A 24063-nucleotide genomic window follows, 5' to 3' on the forward strand; every position below is an offset into this window, starting at 1 on the left:
AAGTTGGGCTCAGCCCAAGCCATTTTGCATAAACGATACAACTCTTATGGACCTATTTAAAACTTGTTTTCATTGGGATGAAGGTAGCATCGACCAAGGGTTGTGTATGACAGTTGAGGAGCTTCCATCTTCTATTTTCTTTCATCTTTTTCCTTCCATTTTGTAATTTTGAAGTTTTTCATGATAATGAGAAGCTAGTTCACCCATTGTTGGGGGATTGATGTACTAAGTTACTCTCATTTAAGTAATCCTTATATTATTTAATGTTATTTTTATATGTTATTGCTTCTTTCCAACTTAGATTGTTTGTTTTATAGTTTGACTATCATAGTTTTAATTAATTATTTTTATCGTCATTGAAAAATGCTTGAAAATTGAGTTTTGAATAAAACATCTAATGAATGTCTCATCTAGGGATGGAGGGATGTTTGTTAATATCATTAGTGATCAATCATATGAACATGTTACATAGTTAAAATTTCATTAAAAAATGTTTTTTTTACTAAGATCTTAAAGTAGTATTTAATAGGTGATATATTTAGGAATGAAGTAACACTTAATTATCCTTGATAAATCATTGTTCTTAAGTTCAAGTGGTTTAACTTGACTTACTAAGAGATTAGGAATTAAGTTATGTTACTTAAGCTCTTTCACAAGAAGAATCATTGTTATAACATCATAATGGGTTAAGATAGTATTAAAGTAAACACTATATAAAGAAAATCTTTATAATTATTAAGATTGTTAGTTTGGTGTAATCAAATCTCCAATATTTCATTTATTTTTGTATTTAACTCCTCTCATCTATCAATTATTTGTGATTTTACTCACCTTTAATTTATTCTCTTTTTAGTTTAGAACCAACTTTATACCCTTTTATATTTAAAACAAAATATCCTTTGTTTAGAATTTAAATTTATATAAATAGTTTAATACAAATAAATTCCTATAGATACGATATTTAGACATAGTATGCCTGCCAATCACATATCAAGCACCAAACCGTTGCAATAGTTTATCAGTCATATCTATCTATAAGCCATGGGATAGTCTATCAATTAAATAGACAGCTAACAGCTTAGACACGTAAAGCAATTGTAGATTCATGTGGTGAATGAGATGCTTCACAAATTTCATTGATGCAGAAATTTCTATAATTCGGAATCCTATTCGCCTTCGAGTTTAAATAAGAGTTTTCACTCATTTCTTATTCAAATAATAGAATTCGTATGCATTGAATTCATCATTGACAGGTGTTCAAAGGCATCATTAAAGTTCTTAATTAGTCTCAATTGTTTAGTCCGCATTACCTGCTTATGATATGTCTCGTGATCGTAAATGCATGTCAACTGAATGAGCATCACTTCCTAGTCCAACTAATTAACCAGAAAAATTAAAATGATTACAAATTAATTTAGCGGGCAATTCTATGCTCAGGATGCAGCGAATTCTACATGATTTCATGAAAAGCAAGGGCAAAGTAACAGGAGCTATCAGCTGTGACTGGGACGTGGGAAGATATTCATAATAATTAAGCATTTTTGTCAGTTTCAATTCAACTATTTACGATACGAATCTAGAAGTAGCTAATTATCTACTGTTCATTACTGGTGCTACAACTTTACTGTTTTAGCTAATTATCTAATGATTAATTGATCTCATTTCGTTTACACAAACTAGTTGCTACATTTTCATCTTTTCTTTACAAGCAACCTAATTTTTTTATTTTTTTTTTTATTTTGAAGGAACAAGCAACCTAAAGTTGAGCCGAATTGCTTGGATATCATGACCTAGCGGAACATCATGTTCGCATGGGTGTTGATTTATTTCTTGTAAAGTAACTATTGAAAATTATTTAAAATATTCTCTTCATTTACACTCAGGGATATGTTCACCTATTGATTATAGTACTTCCATGTTTTAAGTGTCATTTTTATTATCATATTTTTAAGTGTCATTTAAGGTTGTCGTACGTAGTACAATAATTAGAAAATAGATTTAATTATTATCCCTGTGCATTGCCTGATAAAATTAAATTAAAAATATAAATTTTATGTTATATAATTTTAAATTTAAGACGGAAGATATTATTATTAAATAATCTAATAAAACTGAGGTTACAAGAATAGTTATAATGAAAAAATAACACAAGTAAATTATAAGTTAAAATATGAGAGTATTAGTAATTATAGTATAATTAATAAATTTTACTCTTATTAGTTACTTTAGAATAAATATTCCATACCCTGTTTTAACATGAAAATTTAGAGCACGATCTTTAAAGTAATTAAAAATATGTAAGATTGTAAATTTAATTTATTTTAATTTATTCACCGAATACACAAAATAAAAAAGTATATATTAAATTTTATCTAAATATTAAACAAGTACCTTTTCTTTTTCGCGCGTATATATCAATTATTGTTCTAATATTTTTTTATCAGTTTTGTATGGACAATATGAAATATGATAAAATTTAAAATATTGTATTTTAATAAATAATTTTAGATCAATTATTTAAAGAATGCTGTTCCGCATCAAAAGTATATCATAGGCCAATAGGCAATATGTGTTTTATTTTTCTTGCCTAGCCTTTTTGTTTGGTAATGCACCAACAGTTGTGCTTGTGCACGTTACTGAACTGAGAAATGAAATTACTAACTCCCACTTAAAGCTTTTCCTTAATTACTTTGATGTTCTTCCCCTTGTTTGGATTTGTGCCCCCATCTCCTTTAACCCATTCTGATGAATTTGTTCCATTTATCTCTTCTCTTAATAAATGATTAGGGTGAAAGAATTTTCCAAACTATTGTGTTGTGTTATTGTGGTTGGATTGAAGCTTCTCCCCATTCAAACGACACCAACCCCTTCTTCGTAATATCATTGCATTTTGATCGTGGTGTTGCATATATGAGTTAATTCTAATTCCTCTTACGTTAATCTGTGTGTCCAAGTCGATCATAACATATCTGGTTTCATTTTTGCACAAAAAGTGATGCTGAGATGGAATTGTAGCTTATTACTGATTGAAATTTATATAATTTTATGGATTTCACGATGATAAATTCCACTCTTGACTTTTTTTAGTTTATAAAATTTTAACTAATAACATAGATTGTATTAAAAATACATGCATAAATTAAATATATGTTTTGAAGAGTTTTTTTTTTTTTTTTGGTAAGGTAGATATTTAGGGAGAAGAAATGACATTTCAATATAAGATAACAAAAACTTTTAGTTCAAAAAACACTTACAAAAGTGCTTTCTACGGACCAAAAGGCGCAAAAGGCTTTGTCTTGACAATGTATTGGGCCTGGGCGTGACTGGTCCAAATACAGAAACACCATGCGCGGTTGCGTTTGCATCTTCTCTCTCTCTCTCCAATTTCCCTGTCACAAACACAGATTCACTCCAAAACTGAACGCTATAGAAAATGTTCAAAAAGTACGCTCACTCGCTCTACAAAATATATCTGCTAAATCACCCTTCATAGATTCTGATGTCATTCAACACTTGTTTCTATTCTTTTTCTCATTTTAGTTTCTTCATATTGTTATTTTCCCGGGTTCTGTTGGCAATTGCAGTAATGATGGTGGTGATACTGCCACAAACCCTAAAACATTTATTGAACTTTGTATCGGAAACTCTAATGCCTTCTTTTTCTTGCATCACCTTTTCCCCCAATCACTCGATAATTCCATGGAGATATATGTGCTGCATCATGCACACTCTATATTTCGTGGTATCATTATAATTTTAATTTTTCAATATTTATCTTTAGATTTACATGTCAGTTTCTTCCAGATTTTCAGGTGAAGATGTATCTGCACAGAACCAAGTGAAGGCATCTGTTCAACGAAAAATACGGCAAAGTATTGCTGAAGAGGTGATATCATAATTGGGCTTTACCCTTTGATGTGAATAACAACTTTCGTTATTGTTTACTGATTGGTTTTTTGTTGCCTGTGACACTAACCTCACCCATTAACTCCACTGCAGTATCCGGGTCTTGAACCTGTGTTGGATGATATACTTCCCAAGAAGTCCCCTCTAATAGTTGCTAAATGGTTTGATTGTGGTTTTTTTTTTGTTTTTTTCTTTTTGCGTGCATTTTGCTGTGTCATAACTTTTATGGTTTCTAACTGGTTCTTTTTCCTCCTTGTTCTTGTAGTCAGAACCATCTCAATCTGGTTCTTGTGAACAACGTGCCACTGTTTTTCAGTGTCCGTGATGGACCATACATGCCCACCTTGCGTCTTCTCCATCTATGTAAAGTTTATAGTTCTTGCATATTTTTACTTGTCTAATATATTTTGCCGGTTTTTAAGGTGTATTTTGAATGCATAGTGCATACCTTTTATATGATGCACAATAAACTATTGTAGGATGCAGCTGACTTTGGGTCTAACCCATATGATGAAAATGATATTGAAATGCATTATATGGAAAATTGTAGTTGCTTATTTTTTTTTGTAGATCCAAATATAATGAAAAAGTTACAAGTTGACCGTGGTGCAATTAGATTTGTCTTGGCGGGTGCAAACATAATGTGTCCTGGTCTTACATCTCCTGGGGGTGTTTTGGATGAGGAAGTAGGGGCAGAATGTCCTGTGGTACTGTCATTATATTCTTCTTAATGATTATAATGCACAAATTTTCTAGTGACTTTATATTAACTTTCATCTCATCATGTATTTATCTGATTTCAGGCCATCATGGCTGAAGGAAAACAGCATGCTCTTGCTATTGGCTTTACAAAAATGTCAGCAAAAGACATGTAAGAAACTTGCATTATCTCATCTTTTGACTGGACAGGAATGTTGAATGAAATAAATATGAATTTTTTCACTAATAAGCAGAGACTCTGTCAGATATTCCTTCTTTTATTATTTTGTTCTCTGCCTAACATTCATAAAAATGCAAGTAAGGGTGTGGTTGGGTCAGGTTGGATTGACTGGAAAATGAGACCAAACTGATTAAAAAGCTTTAGTTTGTGTCAGTTCGGACTTGGCAAATTTTTAAGGACAAACCAACTTAATCAGAACTCAGGTTGGTTCATGTATGATCATGGGGTTGGCACATTTTAAAATAAATATTGTAACAATAAAAATTAGGAAAGAAATAAGATCTGCAGATTGCAGCATACAACAAAGTCGCCCCTTAGCACAATACCCTCATCTGCTGTAGACGAACACCAACAAGCATCCCCGTTGCTGTTCCCCATGCACTGTCATCAACTGTGCCATACAACCAAAACTACTCTTCTTTTAGATGCACCTGATCACAAGCCTGAGACAGCTGCATTTCAAGCTCCTCACACTCAGTACCATCCAGCTTGTAACCTTACAAAACAACTCAGCAATGCTGCTCTCTGCTTTTAATAGAAGCCATGCATTCCAACATACTACACAAACCCCTGCTGCTCTACCTCCATAGCTCCCCATGACCCCATCAAGTCACCAACACCTGCTCATCCAAATGAACCACTCACTATCAATGTGATGTGAGGTTTGAGCTATGAAGATTGCTAGGTGACTCTGGTATTTGTTTGCATATTACACAACTCTCCCATTAATGATCTTGGGGTGGAATATTAAGGCATGAAGTTTGTAGCGTGCAACTATGATAGAACTGGTATAATATCAGTCTTTATTAACTATGATTGAACTGGTGTTTGTTTCACATCATGTTCTTTCATTCCTGGGAATATGAGGGTGGAAATACATATTCTCATGTTTGTTAGGTTATAAAAATATATTCCCAGGTATGTTGTATTCCATTAAAGTTACATCTTCACATTTCAAGCAGATTCTCTATTCCCATGAGGAGGGGGTGGGTATCTCACAAGTGGGAATGGAAGTTATTTTCTACAATAATTACCTATTCTGACTACATTCTACTATTTCTTTTTTCACTTTCACTTTTTCAATTAAATAAAATTTAATTTTTCCTAAAACTTCTAAATACAAACCAAACATGTCTATGGAATAACATTCCTAGGCATAATATTCCCAGGAATCACATTTCCGGGAATGCAAAATTATACCGGGATACACACTCCCTAAGGAGAAGCCCCTAGGAGGCAATAGATTTCTGATATTTATACTCTCGAGAGGTCTGAATCCACTCCTTAAACTGTTTTCTCAATCACAAAAGTCCCTCTAAACCATGTAGAGTTATTTCTATTTGTAGGCAGCTACTGCTCTACAATTTATAATCGAAACCCAGCACCCTTAATGGGCCTAATTCTGCAGGAACATCCCCCTTCTTTCTAACATTAACTTGCTTGATCATGGGTCTGCTATCAAACTAGCACCAGCTCAACTGAAAATTTAACAATGTACCTTGAAGGCTTAAATCTGGTACATTGCTTTACTGCCAATAATATCAAAGTTGCTTGCATCAATGCCATAGCATTTGGTTTTTATTAAAGAATTAAAACTTAATGCTGATGTGGAAATAAAGAGAACTTATGATTTGCATAGTTTAACTTTCCTTGGTTGATTCTTTTGCTCAAGAAGTTTAAATATTTCTGTTGTTTCAGAAAAGCAATCAATAAGGGCATTGGGGTTGACAACTTGCATTATCTCAATGATGGTCTTTGGAAGGTATGGTTGATATATGCATTCCTTCTTGTTTGTATCACTATTAAGATACAAGTATACGTAGTGCTCATATTTTTGTTCTTTGATGTAGTACCTGGAATAAATACCTTAACTTTTACTTTTCTCTTTCTTTTGTTGATATGAATGATAACCCTTTGGCTTTTTTGAACGTTGAAGACCAATTCCACCCAGTGCTTCATAATATATTTTCTTCTGATTTCTAATATATTGTCATTTTTGCTATACTACATTGTAGATGGAGAAGCTTGATTAAAGATGTCGTGGAAGCTTCAGTGCTTACTAATGATTGATGAATTCCTGTGTTTCTGGACCTTGATCCAGATCTTAGGAATCGTATGTGAACTTGTGGATTTGTTTTGTTATACCATGTAAACAGTGAAGAAATGAATTTTGTTGCATAGAGTGCTCTCTTTTAGTAACTATGTAGATTTCATGTAACATGGAATACACACTCTGCGTGTTGACAAATACGAAGTTTTGCTTATTTTTGGACTCCAATTGAATGTTGGAACCATGCACGGAAGTTTATTTAAACTTGATTATGCCATTAGATCTGGTTTCATACCACAGAATTATCTTTAGACCTTAAACACTCTGCGTGTTTGATTGGGGGAAAAATTGGACGTTGAAAAAAATTGCATTTATTAGGAATATTTTTCACTTTCTTATTTTCCTCTTATTCATTTTCACTGTAATCATGCGTTTTCTTACATGGCTCGGTCTAGAAAAAACATCATCTTCCATGGTTGTTCAAGAGTGAAGAAACAGTTTTATCATCCTACACTTTTGATAGTTCGATAATTAGGTTTAAATATACTTTATTTTCCCTGAGTTTTGTAAATTTTTTGGTCCCTCTTTTTAAAATCTACATACCAGTGCTCCAAAAAATTTGTCATTCACAAATGAGCCTTGAATTACAATGTCGTTTGATCTTGCTATCTACTTACGTGGATGTCAACATGGAGTTAAAATTACACGTCATCAAAGGTGGCCAGTGCAACAGGTTCACATCAATGATTAACATAGCGTGGAATATTTGTTAGTGGCGATTTATTTCATTTTTCATGTAACACTCTATGATATTAGGATGTCATCTAGTTTAATTTAATCTTCTTATTTTTAAAAGATTTAATTTAATCTCTTAATTTATTTATTAGGTTTAATTTGGTTGTTTTATTTTTAAAAGATTCAATTAAATTCTTTATTTTAAAATGTCGGAAGTGGATGAAAGGTAATGCGCCATCCATGGTTTTATTCAACTGTTTGTTTGTTCAATGATAGGAAATGACGTCAATTTAGAGGACCACAATTATCGCCAATTTTTTGTTTCCATGTGGATTAAGGGTTCGGTGCTCGTTGGAAAGCTTTGACTTTTTTGTCTTTAGGATCACATTTGTGTACTGTGCTTTCTCTTTTTGTTTGTAGCGAATAGGGACGTGTTTGTCTAGGATCTTGACAGAGTATAGAAACGGAAAACTGGCTGCAATTACTATTGAAGTATTTAAATGTTAAGCACTTTCGAAAATTAAATCCTGGAAGGTAACGCGAATGGCTTCTCACGTTAAAGGGACCTCTATCCTTCCTTGATCAATTTGCTATACAGATAGATAGCAAAGGAAATTATCTGAAGACATAACTTTTCCATAAATTTTAACCCACCAAACTTAAAGTAGCCCAATAATGAGATCTTAGTAGAGAAATATTAGTAATACATTTTCTAGCACACTCTTTTTGATGCAGTCTCTGATATTGGTTGGAATTGTTGAAAAGGGTGTGTTACAAAGTGTATTGCTAGCACTCCTCATCCTAGAATGATTAATGCACTGGGCAACCTTTAACTACAATGCCTTTTTCAGTAGGACAAGTAGCCAAGGGGCACCCTTCAGGGTTATTCCCCCACCAGTTAAGCATAATGTTGTTATTGTTCAAAGCAAGAAACAGCAAGATTGTCATAAAGGCAGTTCCAGCATCAAGACCACCAGACAACACATAATTGCAGCGCTTCCACCATTCTTGTCGATATCTATATGCAACGTACCCTGAGAGAAAGCCAACCAGTAACCAACTAGTGAAGTTAACGGCGGTTGCAGGCGGCATCATTGATGTTGCACCCAACAACACAGGCATGTGAATTAGAGTTATCCATCTTTGCCCTGGAAATGCCTTGTGAGCAAGCCAAACTAGAAAGGGTGCAATAGCTCCACCAAAGAAGAACAAGTTCACTTTGGCATATTCACCAAGGTCTCCAAAGATTCTGCGCGGTCCAAGAAGACCCCATATAACTGATGCATCAAAGAACACATTGTCCATTGGGCAAGTCCAAGGGCTATCAGGATCCAACATGGTAGTATCACAAAGGTGAGGGATGGTTCTCATCAACCACCATGCTGTTATTGTGTATATAAATACTGATAAGATTGTTCCTACCACCTACATACAATGCAAGACAATATGCAACCAGATTTAGTAGTTTCTTTAAATAAGAACTCCTAATATGTGCAATTCATATAGTTTACATTTAAAATGACAAGAATCAAAACTTACCTGTGCCATGAACATTGTCCTTGGTGGAATCTTCATATAATGTCCAAGTTTGAAGTCTTGCAAAAAGCTCAGTGCTTGAACCATGCTGATGTAGCCATACACCTTAAAGCACATATTAGCCACAGGGCGCTCTGGATACATGTAACCAATTATGTATTCTGTTATGATGTTTAAACCGGGTTGCTGTTAAGAAAAAAGAGATGAGGTCTTAGAGAATTTTCTCCTTAACACCAATGTAAAATTAGCAAGCTCACTAGCTCAGTAATCGAATTGTTAAGATACCTGATTTGTAGTAGCATTTATTATACCGATTGGAAGAGTGAAGAAAATGGAAATTGCACAAGCTAGCAATACACCCCACCATGGTAACTGGAGTGATTCGTTGTAGTACTCACAAATAAATATAATAAGAGCTATGTTCGCTGCTAGAATGATGTAAAACCACCACATGGGGACTGATTTGTACCTTCTCATAAGTCTTGTGTGTATGTCAATTTTTTTACTGTTTCCGAAGGCCCTTTTACTTTGCATCAATATTTCCCTGCACAAGGCATATGTAAGTGTTTATGAAATTCAAGTTTCGAAAGACCCAACATATTTTCGCAAATAAAAATTGGAATAGGGTGTGGAGATTGTTCAGACTTTCGTATTAAGTAATACTTGAATTATACTTTCCTCTTCACTACAAACAGAACTCATTAAAACAAGTATATGGAGATTCAGTTATGAGCAGAACAAGTTTTTGCTGTAAAGGGAACATATAACATGTTTTTGGATAAAAACAAGCTTGAAGTTTAAGGTGTTTAATGTAAGAAATTCAGAATGATTTGAGAGTTTCATAAATATTTATGAAGCTCTTGAATCATTCTGAATTTATAGGTTTAATTGCATTTTTGGTTCTCCTATTATCATCATTTCACAAATTCAATCCCTCTATTTTTTTTCATAAACTTGATCCTCGCTATTTTAATTGTACAACTTTTATCTATTTGTTAACTTGACATCCAATATTTAACCGAAATGCTAATGTGACACTCTATTACACTGTCATGCCAGTATTTTTGTTAAAACATTGGATGTAAGTTAGCGAATAAACCAAAGTAATTAAGCGTAATATCTAACATCCTAGCACGTGTCATTTAATTTTGATGATAAAATCAGATGATCTACATAGTGGCTACCTTCCATGAAAGAGCAGAACATGCACAACTGTAGCCGAAAGTGCTGCGAATCCAAGGCCATATGTCATTGCAAAGAATGTGCTGAGATGCACAGGCCCGTTGATTGAATAAGCTTGCCGATCGAGATGGAATTCAGAGTTGACAATAGTCGAAATGTCATACAGTGAACCATTTCCCATGAACAGCTTGCTTGAAAATATTGGAAAAGTCTTGGCCTCATAGGCATTAGACCAGTAAGCAATTGGTGTCATCACATACATAACAAGGAAAAACCCAACAGCAATGTTAGCAGTAGCAAACCAGGGGCTAGCTAGTGGACTGCCGAGGTAAGAAGAAATGGTAGACCAATCAATTCCAAATGCTGCAATTCCAAGACCCCTCAAGCCAGAACCTAGTTGTTGGACTAGGATAGACTTGGGGGCAAGCCAACACATCCAAGAGAAAGATGTCAACATTGAAAACAGATAGCCAGGAAACACATAGTAAGCCAAGCCCAAGACCAAGGCAAGGAGGAAAAATTGGGTACGTGTTGTGCCTCCTTTAGGCCTTTTGCTTTTCTCATGTAGAGCACTGCATCAATGTACTGGATCAGCATAGTTGCATTCTTTAAAAAAACTACTGATTAATACATTAGTTAAATGGAAATTACCTGAATAATGAAACCTGGACCAGATTAGAAGGCCACCACATTTCCCCTGGCTCAACCAGAAATTTCCGGAACAGTCCTGCCCAACCAAACCCCAGCACCTAAAATTGAATAACAAAGCATCACATGAGACAATATCCTATAGTAAGTATAGTTCTCAGATGAGTTAACTACAAGAATTAATACCATAACAAAAAAAGAAATAGCATTTTTAGCTAATAGCAACAATCTTTGCCACATACTCTTGGGATTAATAATATCACAATCATTATTGAGTATCCCTTACTAAATAGGAAAATACTAAACACACCCCTAATTTCTCTTCATTTCACATCACATCATTTGTCATATCTATCAATTTATATCTCTTCCTTTATTTATTTTTCCTCTCTATCTCTCTTTCTTCCATCTATACACCCCAAAAGTGGGGTGTAGGAGTATCATTGCTCTACTAAATAATACCTGGACAAAGATGAAACAGCAGATTTATTAGGACAGGTCACAGGACTGAATAATAATATTGATTAAAATTTCAAATATTTGTATCTAGCGAAAATATCAAGAATCATATAATCTAGACTGATGATCCTTGAGCAAAGTTGTAAGAAAGTAATATGACCAAGTAAAACAAACCTACACCTTTCAAACTTCGTTAAGACTCTTAGTAAAAAGTAAATGATTTCTGATAAAGGCTTTCCATTTTTTATGGTACAACTTCTAGAAAAAAGGTGGGGGATTCAAATCTCACAATATATTTGCCCCTTTTCATCCTCTCTCACACGGCAGGGCTCCTAAGGAATTTTTCAGTGTCAACCTCCCTCCAATAAAAAATAAACTACAATAATTATATGGTTATAAATTCCTAAAGAACCTTGTAATTAACTCGAAGCACAAAGTAAATATGTTTTTGTTATAAAAAAAATGTTCCCAAAATTGTCATAATTTTAATAAGATTGCATAGATTCATGTCCTATGGATTCTGAGTGTGTCTGCATCAAGTCAATAAATATAAAAGTTATTGAAGCACAAGTTGTGTAGGCATAAACTAAACGAGAAAGAGACAGAGTACAGAGACATGGGTTAATATGGATGAAAGAGAACCTGAGTAGTTAACATGACTAATAAGGCAGGGAGGAAATCGAGCCTTCTTTTATACATGAGCTTCACCGCACTCAAAATATGAGTAGCATACACAGTTCCAGCACCAGAATTTGCAAAGATGGTTATCAGAACATGCTCTTTGATATTGAACGGTCCACGGTTGAGTGAGAACTCAAACCTTGTATCCTTGAAGAACACACGCGTTGGCAGAGTCCTTGCCAGGAAGTGGCCAATAGGAACAACAGCAATCTGTGCAGAAATTGAGGTTACAATCAAAGGCTGTGTTCTGTACCAAAAGAACTGATTCACAAAGGACAATAACACGCACGAAAGAACCCCAAGAACCCACATTCTGAACGTTAGAAGCTGCATGGTGGGGTCATCTGTTTTAGGGACGGTGAGTTCAACTTGTTTCACTGGACACTCTTCTTCACTCTCAGCAATGTTGTTGTTCTCTTTCTCTAAGTCTGATCCACCCTCAAAAGTGGAAGCCATGGTAGAAGAGTATGTTTTTTCCTGAAACACAAAGAAGGTGTTAAAAGTCAAATCTCATCTACATGTAATTTGTGACAGCGTGATATGAAATAGTATATGCAATACAAGACGGTGAGGAGTCTTTGTAGGCACCAAAAGACTCATAAATTCACAATCATTCCTAAGTTGTGTATGTATTCTTTACTGCATCCATAATACTTTGATTAATGATATAATTAACTTTAAATTTTTATTCACTGAAATAAGAAATTACCATTATTAAATACCAAATATGATTCACAAATAATTTTATTCTTCTTGAGTTTAATTTTTGATACATGCTTATAAAGAAATATATATTGAAACTGATCAATTCCTTATAGATAAATCTTAATAACTTGTCAATAAATACTTGATGCATAAAAAAAAGTATGATTATTAAATAAAATTGTTGTCACAGACAATAAGCCAACTCTATTTGAACAATTTTGCTAATCATCAGTGTATTTAAATTAAGTTCTAAATTTTTGTAACTATTTTTTTTAAAAAAAAAAATACATTATTTATTTTATTTAATATTTCTATCTCTGGTCTTTTTTTCTCTCATAAAGTATATAAATCGGTGTGTAAAATTAATATACAATACAAGCACTATGATCCTATTTTAGAGGCAATTCCAAAATTCTAAATGTAACGTGACAGTCTTTAAAACACAATTGCCCTACATAAGTGTGACTTCAAAAATTACAAAACACACATTAAAGATAAAGAAATACAGTATATACTACTTGTGCACTACTCTTTATCATTAAAACAATGAAGAGTAAAGACAAAATTGTGGAAATTTACACCTTGATTTGAATTATGTACATAAATACTCTAAATAAATTAAAATCATTTTTAAAAATGTGATTTAATTTTAATTAATTAAAAAATTATCAAAAGAGAAAATTTAATTGACAATATATCAATTAATTTATTCTTATATTATAAATTAAAATACATAATTTGAGAAGTATGAATCTCAATTTTCCCACTCTTAATTAAATATTGATAATGTTCTTGTTTTCTACTTTAAATTTAAAAATATTTATTTATTCTAAATTTAATTGTATAAATAATATTTATTCCAAATAGACTAAAATAACACTTTCAATCGAAAAACAAAACACATAAAACATATTAAATACGAGTGTTTAGATGAGTTGTTTAAAGTTACGCAATATTTTTTTCAAATTTTTTCACTAGAGTAAATGATTAGACAATGTAATGCTTAATTGAGTTGCTTAATTAATTCGCATTAATAAAAAAAATTAATTTTTAATTACAAAATTTAATATGACGTAGGTTAAATACTTACACTCTAAGAATTTTAATATTAAAGTTAGTTTTTGTGTAAATTCTTTAAAATCATGTGGCATTATATGCCCCCACAAATTCAAGATAAGCATTGTTGAACAAGAAATAAGACTAAGCAAAACTAGCCGCACCGAAAGAACATTGGTAGACCAGACCCAACTTAATAATTGCAAAATGGAAATTAAACCATCCACTTCTGGACTAACCTCAACCCTACCACCCAGGCAAGAGAAGTATCATATTAATCATATAGATACCATTTTATAATTTTATTCCTGTTACATTATCCATTTTATCTGATTTTTTCTTTTATAATAAATTATATAAGTTTATTATAAAAATATTTTAATGATAGGAATGTGTAGAGTAAGTTGTAAAATCAAAAGAAAAAGGAAACACTCAAAAGGACGTCCACTTCAAGCCACGCCCTATTGATGTGAAATTGTGAATCAATCTCCCACTTTCCCACTACTGAAGTTGACACCAACAGATACGACAACTTTGACCTCTGCACTTAAACATACTATTTTTTCACCTTTTCTCTTCTTCATAGAGTTAAATTAAAGGTTTCATTTAGCTTCTGTATTAATTATTTTTTATAAAAAAAATCTTAGTTATTACTCATTTCTCTAAATTTAATAAATAACAAGTAGAATACATGAATATTTTAGACTTTGATTTCTATTAAGAGTATTTTGAAATTTTTATTTTATCTTTTGAGTTGATCAGAGTTTGAATTCACTCCTTAAACACCAACAATCAAGACACTAATTAATTAGTAATTACTCATAATTAACAATATAGACCGTCCAGCAAACAAGGATTACTATGACAACACATTCGTTAAAACAATTATTGTATTAATATTCACATTTATCATCTCATAATTGGTTATCCACGCGAATAAATCTCTCTGGACCTACCTTCTAGCTTATTCTTAGTAGTATCTCCTACCCAAAACTCTCAAATCAATGACATTTAATTTGGCAACGTGATTGAGTGTAAAACAAGTTTTCGTTACAATGTTGGGAAGCTTCAAAATATTGTATACGAATTATAAGATAAATTTAATAATCAACAAATTCTGTTTTAGAAAAAGAAAGATCCAAAAGTTTTTGTAAATCTCATTTTGCCCCAAAATTCCATCTGCAACAATAAAGTAAGCATGCACCAAGTAATCTCCTTATTTAATTTGCTAGCTGAACATACTGAGAATGATTTACAATATGTAAAGTTCATGTAGAATTGGATTTGGCAAGTGGCTAAATCCAAATATATGGTTTTTTTTTCCTTTTCCACATCCCTAAAAATATTATTTGATTTTAATTCATTCTTAAGATAAAACAAAAATTTATGTCATCCAAAAAAACTAAACACTGAAACCGATCGGGTATAAAATGGTTACAAATTTAAGAAAATATAAGATAGGTTCAGTGGTTAAAAAAATATAAATTTAAGTCCTCCTATTAATAAAAATCAATAAACTTATAATTAAAATTGAGCCATAAAAAAATTGATTAGAAACACTTGGTTTGACAAAAGACTTGGCATTTGGGAGCTTCCAATATTGAGTGAGTGTGATGTGTGAATGTTGATTATTGTAGGCGAGTCACATGGGTTGCAAGTTGGTTTCATTTTTCTCTTTCCATTTGATTATAGTAGGCACGGGGGTGGTTGCATCTGGTTTTCTGTATAAGAATTAAATAGCAGCCACTTTGTAAGCATTTATTGGAAGTCTAATTTGTTCAAGTTGATCACATTATGCACATATTGGTGAGTAGGCTCAATTGTAATTTGAAATATTTTCCTAAGCTGCCTTTTTGTGCATATTATTTAGCAATCAAAATGATTTATTCTAAGACAATTTCTCTTTGTTTCACTCTTAAAGTATCTATAACGTATGGTTGTTTATGCTTAAAAATAAAATGTATTGCTTAATAAAAATTGTCGTTAAAATATTTGATGTGACATTTCTTATAAAAAAAATCAACAGAAAAAATGAGAAAAATTAAATTAAACACTTATTCTAATAATTTTAGTATTAAAGTAGATTTTTATGTAAAAAGTTAAAATTTATATGACAAGACCCACAAATAAGTTATTTAAGTAACAAGTTACATTCTGCGGTTAACATCTCCTCAAATAAATAAAAACAAATTAATACGAGACGCGTATAATCTCATCAATTTAATCTCTTAAAAATTTATTTGTAATTTTTACTTATGGAGATTGGAATACTTTAAATCTCATCCACATTAAATCCAAGGGAAAAATAAGCTGAACAGTACATACTTATTCCTTGGAATTATTTACCCGTAAAACATAACTAAGATAACTTTTTTGCCAAAAGAACATGCTTCGCGGTTATTTTATTTTCTTACACGCATTATGATTATGCATATTACCCATGTTGGTAGTTCTTACATCAATCATATTATTAATAAAATGAATAAATGATCAGAATCAAATAAAAGTAAAAATTTTATATTTTCTTACAAATCTTCATAATACTTTATGAACAAAATATTAAAAGAAAATATAAATACCTTTAATTTCTTGAAAAAATTTAATATTCAATAAGTTTTAGCTAATAAATAAGAGTTATGTAAGAAAATTTTAGAATTATTTTAATCAAATACCATCCCATCAATTCCACAAGTTTATGTTTAATTTCCAAAATATCAAGTAGCAATAAAGGTTAATCTGAGCCAATCCACCCACCTTCGTGCCATCAAACCATCATCTATAGTTTCAATTGCTGGAAGCTTAAAAAGAAGTCATACAGGAATGGGGAGTTCAAAAGAAAAGAGACCAAATCAGCATTACCTCTCCTAAATTATATATCACTATTCCAAATGAGCATCCGATAAATAATAATGACTTAATTATGTTTTTAATTTCTAAAATTTAGGATAAATTTGGTTTTGTCCCTTAAATTAAAAAATAATTATTCTAATTCATTATTTTTTTATATAAAAAATACATTTTTAATCATTGAAATTATACATTCATGAAAGTGGTGATGTGACACTTAAAAGTGGACCGTCTCAAATGCTGGCAGCGTTACCTTATCACTTCCCATAATAACTAATAATGTATTTTTTTAAAAAAAAATAAAAAACTAAAAATATAATTAAGCCGATAATAATTATCATAGAGCACATGATAATTGTAAGTAATATTCACACTCTAAGAAATATAAAATATCGCTCATTCGTTGCTGTTCCAAGCAAATATCATGCATATGCCTATTCTTGCTATGCATAACCCATAACCAACTAACCAACCAATTGCATGTTCTTGTTGTGTAAACTATGGAACTGCAACTTGTTACTAACAGGTAAACGTGGCTCAACATGAATGACTTGCAACTAACTGCCAAATGCCAATTTCCTGTCAACAACAATTCATTCCATGTCACAGAGACTGCAAAAACATAGGACTCTTATTCTCAAAGACTGTCAGCAACTACAAGCAATAGAAATTCCATAAAACCTCTTGCCAGTTACTTCCGGAGCAGCATGAAAACATAGCAATATACACCCTTTGCCAACTAGCCATTCTGTACTCTAGGTAGGTGTTTTGGCATGGCAAGGACACATGAAAACAAGATGAAATCTTATTTGTTGTTTAGTTTTTATTGTCAGTTTACATATTTTACTAATAAAAATGACAATATATCATTTTTTTAGAAACAATAAATCTTATAGTGTTCAGTGTTCACCTTGTTATCCCTTTTTAAGATTTTACAAAAAAAAAATGTAAAAACAACTTAGTTATTTAGTATTATTTTTGCTTTTAAATACAAAACGTGAAATGAAAATAAGATAAGATTTTAATCATTATATATTAAAATGTAGAAAAAAAAAAATACCCCTATTAATAGCTCGCTTTAGTAACACAGCAAAATAGAGCAACAATCTGGCCGCTACAAAGTTTGCATGGTAGTGCTTTCGAATAGCTGCCGTCGCAATAGCAGTCGCTGAAAGATAGCAATTCTAGCAATGCTAAAATGAGGCATTTGGAAAATCTCATTTCACTTTATTTTTCCTTTCGAATTTGAGTCGTTTGAGAGGAGGGGTTGGGGAACCAAATTATATCAACCCCTTTTTCCTTTTCAGAACTTCAGAAAACCCTAGTTGGCCACACTTCTCTCTTGTGCAACACTCACCTTCAACATCTGTAGCGTTTCTCATTGAAAATATCGGAAGACAAGATCAATAATAGGAATCGCAAATTTTTCATCCAACAAAAACGAAACCGTGGGAGCCATTTTATTCACTAAATGGGTTAAGTTTCTATTCTATTTGCTTCCTTTAAAGCAGCACTAGCAACCGTGGCATGTAACAGGAGTAAACCCAACATACGACCAAAAACAAAACTCAGTCCAATCCAAAATCCGGGACTTTTTTTCTCCTCTGAAGGCCACAACTAGGAAACCTTAGTGTCATTGATGGGAAAGCTTTAGGCAGTGCTCAATATGAACAGTTGCTTTAGTGCAAGTGAAAATAGGCACAAGTGACATCTAACCATATTAATGACTAAAACCAACAACGATGAAATTCAAAGAGAAATGCCTTCACACATGGCACAGGCCACATCCACTTCAAATTGACAGGATAACTTGGAGTGGACACACAATAAATTAAATACATGTAATAACTAACCGTTCAGATCATATTATTCTCATTACTAATCTGCTATGATTAGCAGGTCATTACTATCAGGTTTCTAATCAAAGATCGGGCTAACCTTGGTTACTTCTGATACTTCATGTTCCAGAAACGCAACCCACCAAATAATCATATGCATAAACCCAACACTAACAACTCAAAAAACAAATCTACGAACCAAAAGCCATATACTATAATATGAGAATCATGCTTTGACAAATGGCTAAAATTCGTTGTAAAATGAAAGATATTAATTAGAAAATCAAATATACTTCCTTTCGTATTAAAACTATAAACTAAAAAAAACCATGTTAAGCTGAAAAATAAGTAATGAGGGCAAAAAATGCAGGTAAGATAGTTTTGGGACAAAGCAAGAATGAGTGCACCAATATTTGTCTAATTATAGTAATCTAGTAAAATTAACTATTAACAACATTTAATATCTAAAAGGTTCACTTTAAATTAGAAACATGCATGGAGAACATGCTTCTTATTATTAGATATATATTCTAAAGAGCTTTGAACACCTTCGAAAAATAATTTGTTTCGAACAAGACAATATAATTTATCCTAAATAAATTAGACAAATTTCTCAAACATGCACAATCTGAATCTCTAGCGAGCACTCCCCACAGGAATACCACAAAGTTCGACTTGGTCCTAATGAAAGAAACTGTAATTCTCGACTGCAACACTGGTCACTTGCCTCTCAAAATCATAACCTCGCCAACGTGAGTGAATCCTACATGGAATTGCCGTTTCACGATTCAGCACGATTAACTGTTTATATTGAAGCTTTTATTCAGCACCCAACTACCATTAATAACGGCGTGAGCGTATCGTAATAATAGCATTAATCACCTGTAGAGTGCATAATTCAACGCTTGCCACGATGCACGCCACCTGACCTTGCACCAGGATAGCGAGCAAATTGAAACCTTAAATTGACAGAGTTGCGGTCAAGCTCATCAAATTTGTAACCTGCAAAATTAACGTTCATTGTTTTACGCTGAACAACTCTAGCAACGTTCTGAATGGCGGAATAGGGTGTCAACAGGAAGATGATATAAGACGTGTTATATCTTACCTCAGCTTAGGACATAACAAACCTGAAATGCATCTAAAAACGTCCAAACCAATATCCAAGATAGGTGAAAATGTGTTCCTCACTCTTACCAAAAGGGTCAAACTAGCTACTTAAAATATGGAAGAGAAGGAAGGGTGAGTAATCTTCAGTGAGTCTTCATCGTTGGACTGTCTCTGCCGTTGGGCATTCAATGAAACGTAGAATATTTCACGCATATATCCTACTCTAGTTTAAGTATCTATGCAGCAGAACAAAAAAAATTGTTACATGCAACTCACGATCCTACAAGTGGGATAAGGCGTTGTTGTTGTTGTAAACTCACGATCCTACAGTGCTGGGTAGATGGAAGAACAAATGAATGTAGTAATTCTCCTAAACCAAGAGAGCATATTTCATCAAACAGGTCCTTAGCCATCAATATTCCACGCAACCAAGATGAATTCCTCAAAACTAGGAAGAAGACTGCCTCCATAACATGGAAATGTCAAAATGGATGGTATTCATAATCTAGGGCCCTCAATCTTTCAACCAGAAATGATAAAATATGGGTGTCAGCTTTATCATTGAGCATGACAAAGATGGTGAGGAGTGGATAAAATTCATTATAATGACATTTACATAAAGCAATCTGTTACCTTTCCAAGCTTGAGTATCATTTTCATCAGAGCCAAACCAGCTCCATCCCCCCATAAAAAGTGTGGTAGATAAGAAATATATAGCATAGGGTTAAATAAATGCTGCTTTTTAGTTATCCCGAACACCACTAAGTAGTACTCTACTCTAGTATTCCACACTCTTATACAGATGCTTACTTAATGCCCTTGCAATAAATCCTTAATCCATTTACCACTGAGCATGTTTCAGGCAGCACTCACATCCTAAACCCAGCCCTACCTCATCAGATTACGTGTTTTATCTCTTACCCAAAACCAATCCTGAATATACTATCTGGGAGCAGCCGACACTCGAGGCATGGACATTGAGGAATGCAAAATAATAAAAAAGTCAAATATACAGATTGTTCTTGCCAACTGAATGTTCGCGACATTGCAAAAATAGTTCTATAGCAATTTCCCTATATTCATCACACTTAAGGGAATAAAGACAAGGAACACAGGATTTTCCAAGACATACATGAGGATGTCATTTCAAGCATAAAAGAATAGGAGACCTTACCCTGCAATGCTTCCATGGCAGTTGCTGCATGAGCAGGACTCAAAAAATCGACAAAACAAAGTACTAGTGGATCACCCCCAGGCTGCACGAAATCCAAGTCAAAAGTCCATCAATTTAAACATTTTTTTTCCTTTTTAATTAAACTCAGGACATGTTTGGTTAATCGTCCAAAAAGTACTTTTGCGTGCAGAACATACTTTTGGAGAGTAAAGTCAGTTTCTTGACATGTTTGATTATCCTCAAAAGTATGTTTGCACGGTAAAATTTTGCTTGGAAACTCAGTTTTGTAAAAGCAAGACTTCTGTTGTTTTTTCAAACTTTAATCCTAAGTCTAAACATACACTTACTTGTCTCGATTCCTTGCTAACAAGTCTGACTTCTTTGTAGCCAACAAAAGGTCGAAAAATATCTGCACCTCCAAGTTAAGGAGGACAAAGCTACAATGAAAAGGATTTGACTACCCTAAAGTGAGATGTGTAAAATGAGAGCCTATCTACTGTGGTTTTAAAGTGGGTTATGTTTACAAAATGCTTTATTTCAAATCAACGGTAGATTTCTCACTTTACACATCTCAATTTAAAATATTTAAATCCCGATGAAAATCATTAAACTAAGAGGAACCAGATGACAGATGAAAGGATACGAGCTACTTCCCGTCTTGTACAGTTGGGAGGCAAGCCCTCCACAAACAGTGTACTGGTAGCATCAGGTGGAAGAGAATGGTCAGTCCTTCCACTACTTAATCCCAGCATTTTGTCTTTTGCATTTGTTCCTCTGTCTATTCCCCCAATATTTGCAACATGTGAATCATCAATAGCACGATTGGGAATTCTCCCACTAATGGTTCTAGTAGACTGTCCCGAACCATATGATGAAACTTGCTGAAAAATATACAAATTTTCATCCTTAAACATATGGGTCTATTTGACACACCAGATGCATCTTGTGATAAAACCAGACTAAATAAGATGTGCAACCCAGTGAAATAAATTATTCCATCACTTGCAGTGTAACTGGATAGGATATTAGAACATGGTAGACTTCACAATTTTGGGATCCTTAGATTAAAGTAGGACACAACACAACAATATATTATTCATCCTAAAAATGTATCTAAGAAAAAAAACTTTTAATTTTCCCCCTATTCCCTCCAAATCTCCCCATGAGAAATTTGGAGCTGAAACATAATTTATTTGTTTTTTATCTATCAGTTTAAGCATTAAAAATCAACGCAGCCAGATCTCAAACGTATCCTAAACACGCACAAGTAAATACATCCTAGTTACCTACAAATCCAACATGCCAATAAGAACCAAAAAATAGCTAATACCGCACTACGGAGGTAACGCTCATAAGATGCATCAAGGGATTCAGTATCTCTAATTACTCGGAGCCCTCCTCTATCATCGTCATGGGGAAAGTAACCGGGCAAGTCGTGAACGCCAGAAACATCTTCAAAATTAAACAATACTTTAAATTAATGAGAATGTAAAGATGGTAATAACAAGGTAGCAAAGAATCATTTTAATGAGGATTATGAAACAAAGAAGAGGAAAATTAGTATATCAAAATATAAGCCTAACATTAAGACTATGAATTTGAAACAGAATGGCTTTGTTATTGAAAATTATATATCCTTGAATGAGTTAGATTCACCAGCAAATTAGACAGACCTACCAAAAAGAGTAAGATCATGGACCCCAAATCCAGGCTTAGGGAAGCACATGGTGGCAAGTTTTGTAAATAAAATGAAAACATCCTTTCCAAAAACTCTTGAAAAAATAGCAAGGGGGCATCATCCCTTTTCATGCCCTGCACCCAGCAGTCTATTTCTAGTTTTAAGTCCACTGCATTCATATTTGATAAAATGATTGTGATAACCAACAATTTCAGCACCTCAATCGGTTTGCAGTTTGTCTTGTGGTGGTTTCAATTATAATATGTTGAAACATTCATGGTGGCAATGTGTCTTGTGCACTTAAAACTTATAGACTACCGTGTATGGATAATGGCATATGGCACCGAAATATTCCTTATAAAGATGTCACACTATATATTTATTCGATTGCCTGATAATGTCATTCTATAGTTAGATTTCAATTGATAAAACAGATAGGGCTAGCTTTAAAGCCACATAAAATGCAAACAAGACTCCCAACGAATGCTGTTAAAATTAAGGAATGGGTAAAAAAAGAAGAAGTGAAAAACAAGATTGTAATGCTTTGAACTTTGAAACCATGATTTTGATAAAAGTAAAGCCTGCACAAGAAAAGAACATCATAAAATTGAGCGGAGATATAAGGTTGGTCGGTTGGGAAGGGGGGCTTAAGGGAGGAGGGGGGAGAGGTTGCAGGTTCGAATCCTCCACTGACATTTCTATCAAAAACTAACAATCTAACATTTGCCGATAAAAAAAAAAAAAATCATAAAATTGAGCATCACACGGAACATCCAAAAATGGGCTACCCAGTCTAAAAGGCATACAGATAAGCTTGTACTAGCATAAACCTCGGCAGAATCCCATAGCAACAAACAATTAGGCACTTAGACAAACAGGAACACAGAATTATTCATTAATAATGGAAGTGTGTACGTTATAAAACAAACTTTGGTTCAGCGCACAATTAGAATTTTCGAAGACACGTGGCATACAATCTATCCAACAGAAAAAGGAACAAGCCTTGTGTTTGACGTGTCGTGCGAGAAAACTAATTCTCAGGCAGAATTCAAATTGGAAGGGAGAAAGATGAGTAAAAGCTTTGAATCGAGATTTGGAGAGTGAATATAATAAGCTAGCGAGGGAGGAGTTCCGGAATAGAAAAGTAAATTGTGAGGGGGAGATGAAAACCCTAACTAAAATGAAGGGAAGGCATATACCGTAGTCGGAACGAGAGCGCTTGCCGGCGATGGAAGAGGGGGCCTGCCGGGATTCGGCGGCGTATCTCCAATAAGCGTCAGACATGAGGATGCCGATTGATTGATGAATGAGACTGTGGTTGCAGAAGAAAAGCACTTAATTCCCAGAAACGCCACACGACACGAAACAACTTCAAAGTCTCTCTCTGCTCAACCAATCTTGATTTTCAATTTTGTCTCCCTCTACACCTTACGCAGTTATTCCCCTTCCTTTTCTGTCTTTTAAGGCATAATTATTTATTATGTTCCATTATTATTATTTCATATGTTCAATTTTATT

General features: G+C 33.3%; 3 protein-coding genes across 6 annotated transcripts; 1 reads left to right on the forward strand and 2 right to left on the reverse strand.

Moving 5' to 3' along the window:
- Positions 1–3260: 3260 nt before the first annotated feature.
- On the forward strand, positions 3261–7124 carry LOC100799910 (malignant T-cell-amplified sequence 1 homolog). Its single transcript, XM_003523299.4, has 8 exons — positions 3261–3444; positions 3805–3886; positions 4000–4067; positions 4172–4269; positions 4477–4613; positions 4710–4777; positions 6545–6608; positions 6862–7124. Exons 1-8 carry the CDS (start codon positions 3434–3436, stop codon positions 6877–6879), a joined length of 546 nt encoding a protein of 181 aa, XP_003523347.1. The 5' UTR covers positions 3261–3433; the 3' UTR covers positions 6880–7124.
- A 988-nt stretch (positions 7125–8112) lies between these two features.
- Positions 8113–12857, reverse strand: LOC100806644 (oligopeptide transporter 9). 2 transcript variants are annotated; one of them, XM_014774933.2, is made up of 7 exons: positions 12448–12736; positions 12099–12347; positions 11001–11098; positions 10352–10921; positions 9453–9711; positions 9171–9353; positions 8113–9056 (listed from the first exon to the last, which is right to left on the reverse strand). In XM_014774933.2, exons 2-7 carry the CDS (start codon positions 12153–12155, stop codon positions 8442–8444), a joined length of 1782 nt encoding a protein of 593 aa, XP_014630419.1. In that variant the 5' UTR covers positions 12156–12347; positions 12448–12736; the 3' UTR covers positions 8113–8441. The 2 variants fall into 2 exon arrangements, with proteins under 2 accessions (XP_014630419.1, XP_003522539.1); XM_003522491.5 differs by having other exon boundaries at positions 12099–12857.
- A 3699-nt stretch (positions 12858–16556) lies between these two features.
- On the reverse strand, positions 16557–24011 carry LOC100800440 (RNA recognition motif-containing protein). 3 transcript variants are annotated; one of them, NM_001255698.3, is made up of 7 exons: positions 23745–23952; positions 22198–22319; positions 21511–21748; positions 21215–21276; positions 20868–20949; positions 19466–19585; positions 19001–19346 (listed from the first exon to the last, which is right to left on the reverse strand). In NM_001255698.3, the coding sequence occupies exons 1-6, from the start codon at positions 23827–23829 to the stop codon at positions 19482–19484; spliced, it is 693 nt and encodes a 230-aa protein (NP_001242627.2). In that variant the 5' UTR covers positions 23830–23952; the 3' UTR covers positions 19001–19346; positions 19466–19481. The 3 variants fall into 3 exon arrangements, with proteins under 3 accessions (XP_006577823.1, NP_001242627.2, XP_006577824.1); XM_006577761.4 differs by having other exon boundaries at positions 19145–19384; positions 23745–24011; XM_006577760.4 differs by lacking the exons at positions 19001–19346; positions 19466–19585 and adding an exon at positions 16557–17324 and having other exon boundaries at positions 23745–24011.
- Between the last annotated feature and the right edge of the window lie 52 nt (positions 24012–24063).

Source organism: Glycine max, chromosome 4, assembly GCF_000004515.6.
Source record: "Glycine max cultivar Williams 82 chromosome 4, Glycine_max_v4.0, whole genome shotgun sequence".
In the NCBI taxonomy this organism is placed as follows: domain Eukaryota; kingdom Viridiplantae; phylum Streptophyta; class Magnoliopsida; order Fabales; family Fabaceae; genus Glycine; species Glycine max.

What these genes read in the sequence shown, in the direction of transcription:
- LOC100806644 (XM_003522491.5), bottom strand. Translation starts at nt 12,593, where the DNA reads ATGGCTTCCACTTTTGAGGGTGGATCAGACTTAGAGAAAGAGAACAAC. An exon ending in GTTCTGCTCTTTCATGGAAG is followed by an intron (nt 9,712 to 10,351) that starts GTAGCCACTATG and finishes TGCCTTGTGCAG; the next exon opens with GGAAATATTGATGCAAAGTA. An exon ending in GGACAATGTTCATGGCACAG is followed by an intron (nt 9,057 to 9,170) that starts GTAAGTTTTGAT and finishes CATTGTATGTAG; the next exon opens with GTGGTAGGAACAATCTTATC.
- LOC100800440 (XM_006577760.4), bottom strand. Translation starts at nt 23,829, where the DNA reads ATGTCTGACGCTTATTGGAGATACGCCGCCGAATCCCGGCAGGCCCCC. An exon ending in GCGCTCTCGTTCCGACTACG is followed by an intron (nt 22,320 to 23,744) that starts GTATATGCCTTC and finishes TTAATTTTGAAG; the next exon opens with ATGTTTCTGGCGTTCACGAC. An exon ending in TACAAGACGGGAAGTAGCTC is followed by an intron (nt 21,277 to 21,510) that starts GTATCCTTTCAT and finishes TTGGAGGTGCAG; the next exon opens with ATATTTTTCGACCTTTTGTT.
- LOC100799910 (XM_003523299.4), top strand. An exon ending in GGCAAAGTATTGCTGAAGAG is followed by an intron (nt 3,887 to 3,999) that starts GTGATATCATAA and finishes ACTCCACTGCAG; the next exon opens with TATCCGGGTCTTGAACCTGT. An exon ending in CTTGCGTCTTCTCCATCTAT is followed by an intron (nt 4,270 to 4,476) that starts GTAAAGTTTATA and finishes TTTTTTTTGTAG; the next exon opens with ATCCAAATATAATGAAAAAG.